Below are 13837 nucleotides of genomic sequence, written 5' to 3'. Positions count from 1 at the left end.
ATTTTCGATTGGCCGTCTCAAATATTGGCCTGCAGGTGGTTGCTGATTGCGGATGGATGCTTGTGCGTGCGTCTGTTGGTGCTTGGTACGCGAGTCCTCTCGCTCTTCAAAAAAAAGAGCGTCACTTCGTCTCGCACGCAACAAGCGACCAAAAGCAGGCAAACACACACACACACACACACACACGGGCCCATGGGCGAAATCAACAGCGTCAAGTGGCCTCTGCATGCTGCTGAGGGTTGTTCTTGGAAACTTTGTCTTCCTTCATCGACGATTTCACGATCGGTTTGCAGCTCGCTGAGTTGAAGGGGGAATTCCAACGCGAATTCGACGGAAGAAACTTAGAACGCCCGTGACTGCATTGGTGGTGGAAGTCACGTGATGCGTCTGCTGAGAAACTGGTGAGGGATGCGCGAAACGCGGCGGATGAAGTAGTTGACGAGTTTGCCGGAAACCGTGCGGAAGTTCAAAAGGCTATTCGAAAGAAGCGATACAACGAAGAGTGAAAAAAATGCAGCGCATCGCTCGGCAGTGGTTTGTGCTCTTCGACTTGATGGGAGGCCTAGGCGACGAGGCGTGCACGTTGTCTTCTCGCCCATTACAGTTTGACCGCAGGGAGACGAGGAAAGCGGAAGGAGACGTTGCGCAAACCAAGAGGAGCAAGAGTCATTCGATGCGTCGGCGGCACACGAATGCCACTTGGCCGACGGTCGACCAGTATAGGAGTCGATTGCGTTGGCGGCCTTTGCTGAGCGCGCGACGTGAGTTTCTCCATGAAGCGCGAACGACTTGCCAGTGATCGATGATAAGCATTTGAAGTGCTTGCATCTGAGGGCCGCAGAGGGTTTGCCACGGAGCATTTTCCAGCACCTGCGAACGAACTCGTTGTGTCACCTGTCGTGAAATCAATGTGTGCGTTGCTCGAATCTTCTCTCCCTCTCTTGCTGCCCCATCTTCTTATCTTTCTTGATGTTCGAACGCATCGTGTTCGCCGGCTCCTTTCCTGCGTTTTTGCTTGGCTGCTGTTGTCGTCCATGCAGCAGCCGCGCCAAAACTCGCAGCAGCAGAAATTGTTTTGCACTAGCTCTAGAGAATAGCACAGAGATACAAGCGGTTGTTTTCACATTTTTAGCGGGAGGCACAACGCAACAGTACACGTGCATAGGAAATACAGCCGTAGAAGTAGAGGCTCTCTCTCTCAACAAGGATTCACGGACCCCCACACGCGCATGCATATAGGTGCACAGTCGTGGTAAGATAGCGCAGCTTCCTCGAGTTTGTCTCGCTCCCCCCCCTCTTTCCGTCTTCTGATCACCTAGGCCTCTTACCAGGCGTGCGTGCACAGCTTGTCCACGTGAAGATCCTCACTCTTTTAGCTCTTTTTTTGTGTTTGTTTCTTGCGTTGACCATCCATCTCCGGCACGTCTGCCATTCTGCACACAGCAAACGCCACCGGAAATTCTTTTTCTTTTTACCTCTTTGCCCCTTTGACCTCTCCCCTGCCCTGCCCTGCCCCCCCCCCCTCAGTCCTGCCTCGCTGCGACTGCGCCTGCGTTGTGTGCACCTCGCACCACCACCCGCACGCAGCATTCCAAGACGGTGAGAAGGAGCGTTCACGCGTGCACGCATGTGTAGCGCTTTTGTTGTGGTTGCCGCTTCCGTGTTCCAGTGAGGGATCGGTATGCCACTGCAGCCGTGGCGACAGACGGCAAGAAACAGAAAGACTCTTGCCTTTTTTCGCCGCGAGCGCAGTGTTTCTCAGTTCACTTTTCTGTAGCGTTTCCTCTTTTTTTTTTACTTTACGCTTTGTGCGCTTGTCTCCTCTGCCACCTTAGTCTGTGAGCGCAATGACGGAGTACCTCAAAGACTTGGCATCGGTCAAGCCGGGGGAGCCGATGCCGCCCGTCAACCTGGGACCGTACGACAACCCGCTCCTGTGGAACAAGCTGGACCCGTTCGGTGCCGATCGTGGTCACCAGCGTCGTCCAATGACGGTGTCTCGCGACTTCATGGAGCTGAACCAGGTGCCTATTGTCTACCGTGATCATTGCGTGCACCGCTGGATTCCGTTCAACCGTTGCATGCGGAACTTGAAGCCGGTGACGTGGGGTACAGTGAACTGCCACGAGTTTGAGGAGTCGTGGATGGTATGCCGGGCGCACGAGACGTACCGCCTGCAACTCCTGAAGAGCAAGTTCATGGAGCTGACGAAGGACTACACAGCGGAGGACAAGAAGTTCTTCCCTAGCATACTGTACCTCGGCATTCCGTACTACATGCCGTCCTTCTACTGGAATTTGGCAACATCGCAGCGACTTAGCGGGTGGGATGAGAAGGACCCGGCGAACCCGGTCATGTGGCGGGAGCCGAACCGCTCCCTCATGCGCTCTGAGTTCTCGCCGACGAACTGGGAGAAGGGTACCATGACTAGTGCATACGGCCACAAGCTCATCCCGGACGAGATTGTGCATGAGATGGTGCCCGGATTCCCTCTGCCGGAGGAAAAGCGTCCTCAGGCCGCTTAGCCGCGGACCGCAGGCTTCGAAAGCACGAAGGTGCGCAGCAGTGCTACAGGTCGACGCGCGCGTTGGCACTGGTGCTATTCAAACCGCCGATTCTGTTGCTCCCCCTTTCACCCATATGATGTGGCAGCGTTGCCGCATCGTGATCCGTTAGCTTCCTCTTCTTTGTTGTTTCATCCGCTCATATCTGGTTGATCGTCTATCATGTGCATTGCCTTGAGCCTTCGTGATATTCTAAACTGCCCTGGTAGCACTCCAACTCTGGTATGAGCGTTTTCGCTCTCTCTTCGTGTTTCATCGGTGAATCGGTGGGCTCATCTCTCTCCCTCTTACTGGCTGTGCACCACTGATGCCAGCTTTATCTCGTATTGCTGACGCGTATCAGATGTCGTCATTTCCGCATCAACAACGTTCTCCGAAGCAACTGCTGGTGCTGTCACATAACAGAGGGATCAGAGGCGATAAGAGGGCTGGGGATGCGGCGTGAAAGCACCTCGGTGTGGCCGCTTTCGGCGCTACTTTTCCATACACGACTCATGATGTCCCGTCAGGGAGGTGCTTGTTGGCCAAAGAAACGGGAATATCTGCCATGGTCTCCCCCACCCCCCGTCTTCCCCACTCCCCCTTTTGCCCTCTCGCTCCTTCGCCGCCCACTTTCACACTCGGTCACGTCGATATGTGCTCTTCACCAATTGATGGTGCGTTGAAAGCGGTCTGAATGGACTCTGCTGACGCTGCTCGGTGCGTGTAAACTTGAACGCTTTCCCGGGCCTCCCGCGTCTTTTTGTTTTCGCCATTCCTCCTTGGCTTCGCGTTGACTTGTCTACCTCTCACACGTCTGCCTCGCCTCCTTTCTCCTCTTGCTTGCCCTGCGCGGAACGGGCGTTTCATCGCAAGCTCGCGGACGGCCATCGCCCTCCAGCTTCCGCCTCATCAGCTCCGCCTCTCCTACACGGGAGCTGGCGCACTCCGTTGACCACCACTCGACTTTGCGTTCGCGGTTATTTCGTTTTTCGTGTTCGTCTCTTGTCGGTGAAAAGGGCATCGTTGAGTGTACGCGTATGCGTAAGTGTGTTCCTGCTGTCGACCTACGCCCTTTGCGCCTCGTTCTCTCCCCGCCTCACGCTCCCTCTATTGTCGTGCGGGTGGCCACATAGAGAGCCCCTCCTTCTTTCTTGAAGGGGGGGGTGAGTGGCAACAAGGCGAAGCAACGGCAACGGATGAAACACGCATCGTTGTGTACCACCGCCTTTCTGCACCAATCAAGGCCACCAAAGAGGTCTCTTCGTGTTTCACACCGAATCGGCTCACATCGTCTGCTCGTGTGTGTGTGTGTGTGTGTGTGTAACGCTGCGATCACTAATACGCTTCTTTGCGCACCTCTTCTTCCTCTCCCTTGCGCGGCCCTGCTTCCTCCTATCGTTTCCCTTTGTATTGATTCATGTGATTCTCGGATGCCGTTGCTGGTCAGCAGAGGGGGTGACGAATGAAACCGAGAGAAGCCGCGGCACCGACGTTGGCGGCGCTCCGCTGGTCTCCAAAAGCCGCGAGGTGTGCAAGAGGTGCCACTCTCAAGTGGCGGGCAGCGCGTCGAGTTTGCCGCGATCCTTATGAGGCCTTCTCGCCGATGCGCCGCACCTACGCATCGGCGAGCTATGCGTCCATTCCCTGCCGTGAGGCACGGCCAGTGTTTATAGGTCACGGACGGCCGAGAGCAGCGGCGCAGTCGCGTCCGTTTTTATCTCCGCGTGTGCTTTCGCCGCGTGAGTCGCTCGAGGAGGCGCTGCGTACCTCCACGCCGCTCTGCTTGTCCACCGCAGTAGCGTCGATGGCCACACGACTGCGACGTAACCACATCGCTGCTTCCTGCCCGCGTCTTTTTGCGGAAGAGATGTGCAGCTTCGCGTCCACAGTCTCCGGAGCAGCTGCGTCCTCGTCAACGGAGCAGCATGCGCGAGCATTGGCACTGTTGAGTGAACTGCAGAATGCTGCCGGCTCCGCAGCCGCGTCAGAGTCTCTTGCACCGCCGGCAGAGGTGCCGGCGGAGACGGCTCTCTGGCGGAGCTACATGCATCCTTTTGCAAGACTCCTGTGCAACAAAATCCACGTCAGCGTCTCGACCGACAATAGAACGCCGCTGTCGGCAGCCTTGCTCGCCAACGGCAGATGGGATGAGACGCTTCTGGACTGCGTCTGCCAGCTTGCTTCGTGGCCGGACGCCGAGGCGGCAGGAACAGTTGCGCAGTGGATGGCGTCGCTGGTGCAGAGCTGCGCGCTGAGGAAGAGCTCCCGTCTTGTTTCGTCGTCATCTGAGATGGAGTTGATGGTGCGACGCGTAGTAGAGGCGTCATCGCCAGCGCTGCTGTGCGCGGTGGTGCAGGCATGCCAGGTGCGCACTCGTCGCATGGATAGCTCGGCGGGCGACGGTGGAGCGGCGTTCAGGGGTGCAGCCACTGTCCTCTACGCATCACAAGCAGAGGAGGACTTGCATGGCGGCTGTCGGTGGCATCCCTGCATGAGCGATAGGGCGATCAAGCTTTCTCTGCAGCAGATCGTGCAGGTTCTTTCCGGCTCCGCGAGTGACAGACGAAAAGGTAGGGCAGGCAGCGCGTCTGCCGTTACTCTCGTGGCACGCCTCCAGATTCAGCAATGCTGTCTGTGTCAAATTCCACGCCACATGGACGACCGCACTCGCCACGATTGCGCCGTACTCGCCATGAAAGCCCTCAAGCAGGCACCCTTCACCGTTCTGTTGGCCGCCTACGAATACTTCCGCGAGGAGGGGCTTGCCTCAGCGGTGGTGGCACAGCGCTTCCTCGCGCACTGTGGGGCGTGCGTCACCCACGTCACCCAGCGCGGTGTCTCACTGGCGACATACCTCTCGCCTGTGGCAAACAAAGGAGCGGTCGAGGCGCTCCTGCACGCCCACAGCACAGTGCTGAGCACCGGCCCTGACTCGAAGCAGATGGAGACAACGATGTCGTACGTCACTGCCACGCTGAACGCACTCGGCTACCCACATGTCGTGCGTTCTCTCTACAAAGCGCCTCAGCCGACGATGACGACTACGTCTGACCCCGAACTCTGTGAGACGCCGCACTCCGTCGTGTCGCAGGTGCTGCTGCGCGACGTACATGGGGCCGTGGTTGCTCTGGAGGCCCTCGGCGCCTCCCGTCCGGAAGGGTGGCTATCGGTGCCACCATCCGCCACGGAGTCTATGGCAGCCGTGAGTCGGTTGGTGGGACAGGAGGGCAGCGTTGCCGACGTGAAGAGATTATACGCGGCCCTTGTCGGGTTTCACAATGCGGGGTTGTTTATTAGCTACTACGTGGAGTGCGTGCTGGCTGGCGTGTGCGATCGCGTGCGCGATATCGGGAGGCAACAGAGGCACGCACGGGAGAACGCGAGCAAGGTGCCTAGTGCGCCTCCTCACGAGATCCTGGAGCGCGTCATCCCGGTCTTCCGCGCGACCTTGTGCTACATTGGTGACGAGCTCAACGCAGACATAATTTTCGAGCTTGTTGAAACAGCGCTGCAGCTACGCGACTACGCGGTGCCGCTGACAGCTGCTCTCGTCTCGACTCTCCGAGCGAGTATGGAGGTGAGTCTCTGTCTGCACGAGCTGCTGTGCCGAGTGGACGCCTCAACGCACAACACGCCGTTTCTCGCCTACTACGCCCTGTGCTACACCAGAGACTTCGGCTCACATGCCACGTTTGATCATCTCGCCGCCCTCTGGCGCGTTGACGCCGACGCCATTTGGAATCGCGCAACCCACCTTTCCCCGTCGTGTCAGCTGTGGAAGTGCGCCACTTGCGGCCGACTGAACAGCGATCGCTACAACTACTGTGTGTGCTCAGCGCTTCGATACAGCCATGTGCTGTGTGGTGCCTGCGGCTACGCGCAGGACGAACGGCTGCGCCAGTGCTGCAGCTGTGGTCAGACGCTGCTGAACAAGGCGTCGTTGGCCGGGGCGGTGGCCCGCACGGCGTGGCAATGTCGAGACTGCGGGGCCCGCAATCCAGCTAGGCAGACGTTGCTGTGCTTCCGTTGCGGAGAGCCAACAGGGCCGTGCATCCAGCAGCACGCCGCCGCAGAAGCCACCGAATCTGAGGGCTCGGCGGCGTCCACATCACTGGAGTGCGGGTGCTGTTTTAGCCGTGGTTGCGACAAAGACCAGAGACGCGGTGCTGCCGCAGCTGCCACACGGAGAGCAGCCGCGTACATGGCCGCCGTCGGTGTCTGTCACGAGTGCGGCCGCTTCAAGATGGACCATGCCGCGCGGCACAGCCTCGTGTGGGTATGCACAGGCTGCCATCAGCGGCGCAGCTCGCTGGAGCGCATTTGCCCCTCATGCCCGCAGGTGGAGTGTCTCCCGCAGGCTGTGTGCCGGGGACCAGTGAACGTACCGCGCGTGTGCCGCCACTGCGGTCACGAGGAAGTGAACCCGTTCGCGATGTTGTGTCGGGGCTGCGGCAGCACCGCGGATCCTTTCGTTCACCGCGGTGACTCCGCAGAGGCCACGCGTATGCCGGAGCGAGTGTCCGCTGCTAGTGGTCACTCCAGCCCCACGTCCCCCGAGGCGGTGCCGAACCAACAGCAGTGCCAAGTGTACCACTGGTGCCTCCACTGTCACCACATGCAAGTGCGGGACGGCACGGCGCCGCTCCACCAGCAGCACTGCAGCAAATGCGCGGCAAACTGTGAGGAGGAGGGCCTGTACTTGCTACCTTCGCGCGTCTGTGGCCGGTGCGGCGCGAGCTTACCGGCTCGCTACGCGGGTAGCGCCGTCTGCCCCTACTGTGCCGCTTACGTGGAACTGGTACCGCAGCCGCAAAAATGCGACAGTGACAGCGCACAACGGTACTGGACTGCTTTCACGCTGCTTCACACATGCGAAGTGCTTGACGAATGCTGTGCCAGAGAATCGCTGCTCACGGAGAGATCGACCCACGCTATGCCGACAGCGCTTGTGCGGGTGACACCGAAGACTTCGGCATCTGATAGCGGCGTCTCTCTCGGCTCTGCAGCGATTACAGTCGGCGCGAGTACTCGGGCATATCTTCAGAGGCGCCCGACCATAGAGAGGACGCTGTCCTGCCTGCGGCGCGAGTGGTGCAACATGGACGGTGATGCTTGGCTATCCGTGCGCATGGACGTTGTCACGCTCCTGGGGCGAGCCGTCGACACACTGCGCCAGTGGCTCTCTGCATCCCTCACGGCGCGCCGTCTCTCTGCCCTCTTGAAGGACATCCTTACGCATGTCGACTGTGCGTGTGGGGTGGCGGTGACAGGCTCCCAGGATGCCTTCAGCCGCAGCGCGCAGGGTCACTTCACCCCTGTCGAGGTGTGCCACGAGTGTCTCGGCACCCACCCACCTACTCTGTGTCCTTTTTTGGAGGACAGTGGCTTGTGGCTGTGTGGGGAGTGTGGCTCATCGAACAGCAACTCAGACGTGTGCCGCTATGTGTGTGGCCGCTGCCTCGCCTTGCGGCCAGTGATGCAGGACCTGCTCGTCTCGACCTGCTGGGAGTGTCACGCGTGCGATCGGGCTAATGTCCAGTTTGAGCGCTACTGTATGCACTGCGGCGCTGAGCGAGCAGCGTGGAGTACGGCGATGCTACCTCACTGGGATTCTGCTGGCGACGGAGCGTTGACGGACGACGCACATGGTAACGATGGATTCCACTCACTCGCTGCTGCAGGCGCCGGAGAACTCGACCCCCGCGGCGAGGCAACGCACCAAATCAACGGGCTGGCAACAGGGAAGCGGCGCGGAGACGCAGAGGGACATTGTGTAGGGCTGCTAAATTTGAAGGGCAATGGACAGACACTATCGCCGAGCTTATCCGATGCGCTGTTCTGTGGGGCATCAAACGCTTCCCTGCTGGACACCCTCGCCGCCAGCTCCGCTGATACGGCTGAGCCGGTCCGAGGCGACGAGATTCCCTTCAGCCCCGCCAAGTGCCCCCTGTGCGGGCTCGTCTACATCGAAGCACGGTGCCCGCTCTGCCTCAACCACATCGCCGACGTCGCCGATGCGAGAGGAACAGTGTGCGAGGTGCAGGATCGCTGCGCTTTCATTCAGCCCAGCGGCACCACCCGTCCACAAGATCGCATCTTCGTAGATGAGGCCCTGCTGAAGGCAAACACACTGAAAGAGGGATTACTTGTGCACTACACTGCCGAGCTCGGCCAGCGCGGTAGGATGGAGGCAAGGCTGTTGCGATGTTGAATCTGCCCTTACCCCCTCCCCGTCACCCCCACGGGCCGCAGTGTGTCCATCAACGGCCGGCGAAAACGAGGCGCAGGCAGAAACGCAGAAGCGCTGGAGCGTTTTTGCGCTCATCAGCGAAGGTTTTTGTTCGCACCCACACACGCGCGACAACGATAGAGAAAGTGAACGAGGTGGGGAGGGGGGGGGATGCGAGGAGGGGAGGGATGAGGCGGCTTGATTGTGCGCATCGGCACTCCGCATCTGCTCGCGTATGTGCATCTACATGCGAGTGCGCGTGCAGGTTTGCACCTCATGCCCGAAGTCTTTGGTGCTGCGGCCGCTCGTACTCAACGGTGGACGCTCTACTTGACAGGCACAGACACACACGCCCACACCCACACACATTCTCTCTCTGGAAAAGGAACGAAGAGCAGACGACCACGGGCAGCTTATCTTTGTTTTACAGCTGACTGTGCTCTCGACGCGGTGAGTGCCGTGCTGGCCTAGTGCTCCTCAATCGCTGCCCTTCCCTTTTTTCTGCTTACCTGTGTCCCCCCTTTTGTGTCTTTGTGTGTGGAGGGGGGAAGGGGAGGGGAGGGGGGCTCTCTGCACCACCTCCGGTCCTATTTCGCTACCCCCCCCCTTTGGCCTTTGCATGCGCTTGTTCTCTGGCAGCACAAATCCCACCCGAACGCTTTAGAATCTCGCCCTCCCTCCCCTCCTGCTCATCGTCGTCACACAGAGACGGTGCGTCGATCGTGCTCTCCGATGGTGATACGCTTCGATGAGTGGATGCTAGTGGGGCTCACGGGTTTGATGGAGTGGACTGTGATGCAGCCATCCACCGCCTCCCAACTGGACGCCTCTTACACTTCTTCTACCGGCGCGTTGCAGCAGGCTCGAACCTATCCGGCCCTCCTCACCGAGCTCACACCCACAGTCTTGACCGGGCGCAGCTCCGCCTCTGCCAGCGCTGCGCCGCTGGTGTACGCTACTGTGTCCTCCCTCGTCGAAATCGAAAAGATCGGACCGCGCCAGCTCCGACTGCGACAGGAGCTCTTTGGTGTTCCGGGGACGTATCGTGTGCTGTACTTGACCGCGCCAAGCGCTGTGGCTTGCGATGAGTGGTGGCGTGCCCTTTACCGCCTTACCGACGATCAGCGGCTCCACCTCCGATCAACTAACGCTCCAGTAGCAGCGGCACCAAGCTTTCACCCTGATCCGGAGAGCGCACATCCGTGTTGTGATGCGGCCGCATGCCTGGCCGACTCCCTTGTCGCACCGGCCCCGGAACGCTCACAGGAAGTAAGTGGCGTGACAGAGCTGCAACGAATGCTGCTCTTCACCCCCTCTTCGCCGTGTTCTGTCAGAGCCGGACGACCATCTTGTCGTCTGCGAGGTTGCATGTCCCAGTCATCACCGTCTGCCATCGAGCCGTCTGTGACTGACTTGAGGACCTCCCAGCTGCTTCTGCGTCCGCAGCAGCTGGCGCTTGGCACATCAAGGGCTGACAGCACAAGGCACCCAGTGGCAGTACTTCCGCCATCCGGCCTCATGCTCGCTTGTGATGCCGCTACTGCTGCGGCTGCCGCGGTCACGGGGACATCCTCGTTATCGCTTCAATGCAATTCGGCACCCGCGCGCACCGACGTTATCCCTTCCATAGAGAGGCCGATGCCTTCGGGTGTGTCGACAGCTTCCCCGCCGCGACCAATTGCACCGGTCAAGGACAGTGGTCGTAGGCATCTTGCGCAAGCGCAGAGGCCGACTTCCACCTCGGCGCTGTCTGTGTCTTTGCCAATGAAAAGTCCTGTGTCATCTACGGCTGCTGTGAATGGAAGTGCAAACCTGCTTGGCGCACCTGCAGCTGCATCGAGGCGGATCGCGGCTCCTCCCTCTTTGTGCGCGCTTCTCGGAAGCGGCACTGATCTGTGTTCCAGGACCGCGTCTGTCTCCACTGCGTCACACGCTTCCACGGCTTCTATCAGCGGGGATGCGGCGGAGAGGGAGGCGGGCGTTTCTCCTCAGACGCTTGCAGCCGCCTCTGCTGCATCGCCGAAGGAGAAGGAGACACCAGCAGCTGAGACAGTCGCCACGCTGTCGTCGAGCGCGTTGCCGCGAGAGCACGTCGAGTTCAACAGCTCCGCAGGCGTCGCCTGGCATCCCGCTTTCTTAACCCCTGCCACCGCCGCGGTGGTGCCCACTGCTGCGGCTCGTACCTCTTCAACGCAGCCGCTGGGGCAGCGCCCGGTGTCGCCGCGTTTGTGCCTGCGGCAAGTACCCCTGCAAAACCCTCCACGAGGTCGATCTCCTTCGCTTACACGTAGAGGTGCCACAGCTCCGGCGGCACTGCCGTCATCAGAAGCAGCAGCTCTTGCACAGGCCTCGACAGCGGGTTGTACTCTGTCACCCGTCTCTTCCGCCTACGAGCCAATTCACGTGGACAGCACCACGGTGTCTCGTGCGCACGGCAGCGGCTGCTCCTCACCGTGTAGTCGACTGAAATCTCCATCCTCTGCGCTGGACATCTACCTGTTACACTGGTACGGGTGTTGCACTCCATCACTGACGCCGCGCATTATGTACCGCGGCGTGTCACCCCTGTGGAGGCGGAACATGAACGCAAAGGGCAGTCGCTCCCGCTCTCGAGAGCGTCGCGACTCGGCTGCCACGCCAATGTCCGGGCAACCACGCGGCAATCGCCATTGCGGCCTGACCCGATCTGTCGGTCGTCGCCGATATTCCTCGTCCTCGCTGGCTCACCGCTCTCGTTACGTTGGTGCCGCCTATGCACCTGCGATTCCCCCGCTCTTGTCAGTGATTGCACAGCCACACATGTTTCTCAAGTATCCGGTACGGGTATCGTCACCTCGTAGCAGCGACAAAGACGGTGCTGGCGCGGACGGAGCCGCGACGTACGTTTTCCTTACCCTTGATGAGGACTGCGTCGTTACGGTACCAGCTGCACGGTTCGACCAGCGCATGAAGGAAGCGAGCCTCCTGCAGCAGCGCAAAGCCCCTGACGACAGCGCTAGAGCGGAGCGCTGCTGTTCTGGTGCCGACTCCGTGTCGGTCGGGGTGCGCAGCTTCGAGCGGGCCCAGCGCTTCTTCGGCGCGGATTACTGCAGAGCAATGCCAGTAGCTGAGGTAGAGCGGGTATCAAGAGGCAACGAAGAGCCCCTGCTGCTCCTCAACGCTGCGCAGCGGGAGCGGTTTCGCGATCTTTCCAAGATGATCTGTATTGCGACGCAGACGCACGCGCTCATATTGGAGGCGACCAACTCGACGGATGCAGAGAGGTACGTGGGCAAGTGGAAGAGGTACTTGCGTAGTCTGCGAGGAGCACATTGAACGGCTCCGCATGAACGGTAGTAGATAATGAGTGTGTGAGTTCGTTCGCATCTTCTCGTCCTTCGGTCCCGCGTCTGTCACCGGTCTCTTAGTGCGTTTGGCTGGACCTGTTTGTGGTCGCCGCTGCCCGTTCCTCTCGCGGCGTTTCTCTTGCGCTCGTCGCTTTGACATTCCACAAAGCGATGACGCTCCCAATGTGCCCCGCGGCTCTCTTTATCGTGGGTCTTGTCCTCCCGCAGCGCTCTTCGGTGGGCTGTACCTTGTTTGCGTCTTTCATGCGAGTCGGCTCACTCGCCGCAAGTGCCACTCCAGCGAGGTGTGCGCGCTTGTTTGTGTGTGTGTGTGTGTGTTGGGAGGAGGGGAGGGATGTGCGAGGATGACGGTGCCGTGCATCGACTTTGGCAGCCTTTGTTCCTCTTGCCTCGATCGCCCCTTCTGTGCCTCCATCTTGTGGCCTCCGGCTGCCATGCATCACCTAACTCATCCCTCCCCCCTCCCAAAAAACGATGTCCTTTCCAGCTTTCCACTCCTTCTGCGTGCGTGCGGGTGCCTTTCATTGTACACAGCACCCTTCTTTCCCCCGCAGCCCCGTGAACATTTTTGATTCACAAACCGCAAAAAGGAAACAAAAAAGATGGCGAAGGACCGCTCAAAGTAACGGCGATGACTTTGCACCCATGTCGTGTGCTCTGCACGCAGCCGTGTGATGGGTGCGCCACCACCCGCCTGCAGGGGCGCCTCGCGCTATGGCCCTACCAATGCGATGCCCCTGGCTCTTTCAGGCTGTCTGCTGGCTCACTTCACCATCTTCCTCTCTCTTTCCATCCACCGCCGTTTTCCCGCACAGGCGGTCAGCGCCAGTGATCCTGGGTATTCTTTGTTGCTCCCACGCGGGGTCGCGCTGCAGCAGCGTGTTGTTACCCGTCTGGGGAACCAATAAACATGAGCCGCGCTACTGAGCGGCTGCACACGTGTGAGTGCGCGGCAGCGTACCGCGTGGCGAGCCTGCTGCAGCGGCCGCGCACGGTCGAGGGCGCCGACGCGGGGTCGCTGCGTGGGACAACAGCGCAGATCGAGCAGTTTCTCGCCAGGGCGTCACGGGAACCTGCAGTGCGGATGGAGCCGGAGTGTATGCAGACGGGCAGTGGCAACAGCAGCGGCGCGGAGGAGCTATCACTGGCGGACGAGGGGCCTACCCTGCAGCTGAGCGTTGTCGCCGGCGTGCTGGAGGAGGCGGAGGTGGCCGCAGAGCAGCGCGGAATATCATCCCTCGACGGGCTTGTGCTACCGACAGCGGCAAACCAAGAGGAGCTCCAGCGGCGTAAGGCAGAGCAGGCGCAGGCTATGCTGAACCTGCTGAGTGCGCTTTCGCCGTCCGCGCCGGCGCCGGGCGGCTGCCGCGGCGCGTCGCACGCGGCGGCGCACGTGCCGAGCAGCGACGATGGCGACGACGGCGTGGTCGTGATGGACGCGGACGACTTGATGGGGGAGGACTCGAGCGAGGACGATGCGCCGTCGACGCGCCGGCGCATCGTGGAGATAGACTGACTGATGGGTTGTTGTGGTGAGGGGGAAAATGTGTTGCAAGGCATGGAGCGTGTGTACATCCTGCTGCTGCTGCGTTGGGGAGGGGCATAGAGTCGTGAGGTGTCCCTCCCCACCTTACCGATTGCACGCGGGCAAGCGTGTCTCCTAACAGCGAGTAACGGACGGATGCCCGCCCGGTAATGCACAATCGATCAAAGAA

General features: G+C 60.2%; 4 protein-coding genes across 4 annotated transcripts; all 4 read left to right on the top strand.

Annotated features, from left to right (window-relative positions):
• Nucleotides 1-1847: 1847 nt before the first annotated feature.
• Nucleotides 1848-2525, top strand: LMJF_35_3670 (conserved hypothetical protein; the record flags this gene model as incomplete). The annotated part of the gene is made up of 1 exon (XM_003722713.1): nucleotides 1848-2525. The coding sequence occupies one exon, from the start codon at nucleotides 1848-1850 to the stop codon at nucleotides 2523-2525; it is 678 nt and encodes a 225-aa protein (XP_003722761.1).
• A 1888-nt stretch (nucleotides 2526-4413) lies between these two features.
• Nucleotides 4414-8757, top strand: LMJF_35_3660 (conserved hypothetical protein; the record flags this gene model as incomplete). The annotated part of the gene is made up of 1 exon (XM_003722712.1): nucleotides 4414-8757. One exon carries the CDS (start codon nucleotides 4414-4416, stop codon nucleotides 8755-8757), a length of 4344 nt encoding a protein of 1447 aa, XP_003722760.1.
• Nucleotides 8758-9531: 774 nt separating this feature from the next.
• LMJF_35_3650 (conserved hypothetical protein) lies at nucleotides 9532-12090 on the top strand (the record flags this gene model as incomplete). Its single annotated transcript, XM_003722711.1, has 1 exon — nucleotides 9532-12090. One exon carries the CDS (start codon nucleotides 9532-9534, stop codon nucleotides 12088-12090), a length of 2559 nt encoding a protein of 852 aa, XP_003722759.1.
• A 942-nt stretch (nucleotides 12091-13032) lies between these two features.
• LMJF_35_3640 (conserved hypothetical protein) lies at nucleotides 13033-13638 on the top strand (the record flags this gene model as incomplete). Its single annotated transcript, XM_003722710.1, has 1 exon — nucleotides 13033-13638. One exon carries the CDS (start codon nucleotides 13033-13035, stop codon nucleotides 13636-13638), a length of 606 nt encoding a protein of 201 aa, XP_003722758.1.
• Nucleotides 13639-13837: the final 199 nt, after the last annotated feature.

The sequence above is a fragment of the Leishmania major genome, chromosome 35, assembly GCF_000002725.2.
Source record: "Leishmania major strain Friedlin complete genome, chromosome 35".
Taxonomy (NCBI): Eukaryota; Euglenozoa; class Kinetoplastea; order Trypanosomatida; family Trypanosomatidae; genus Leishmania; species Leishmania major.
The sequence above is the reverse complement of the archived record's forward strand: the minus strand, read 5'-3'. Positions and strand labels throughout refer to the sequence as shown.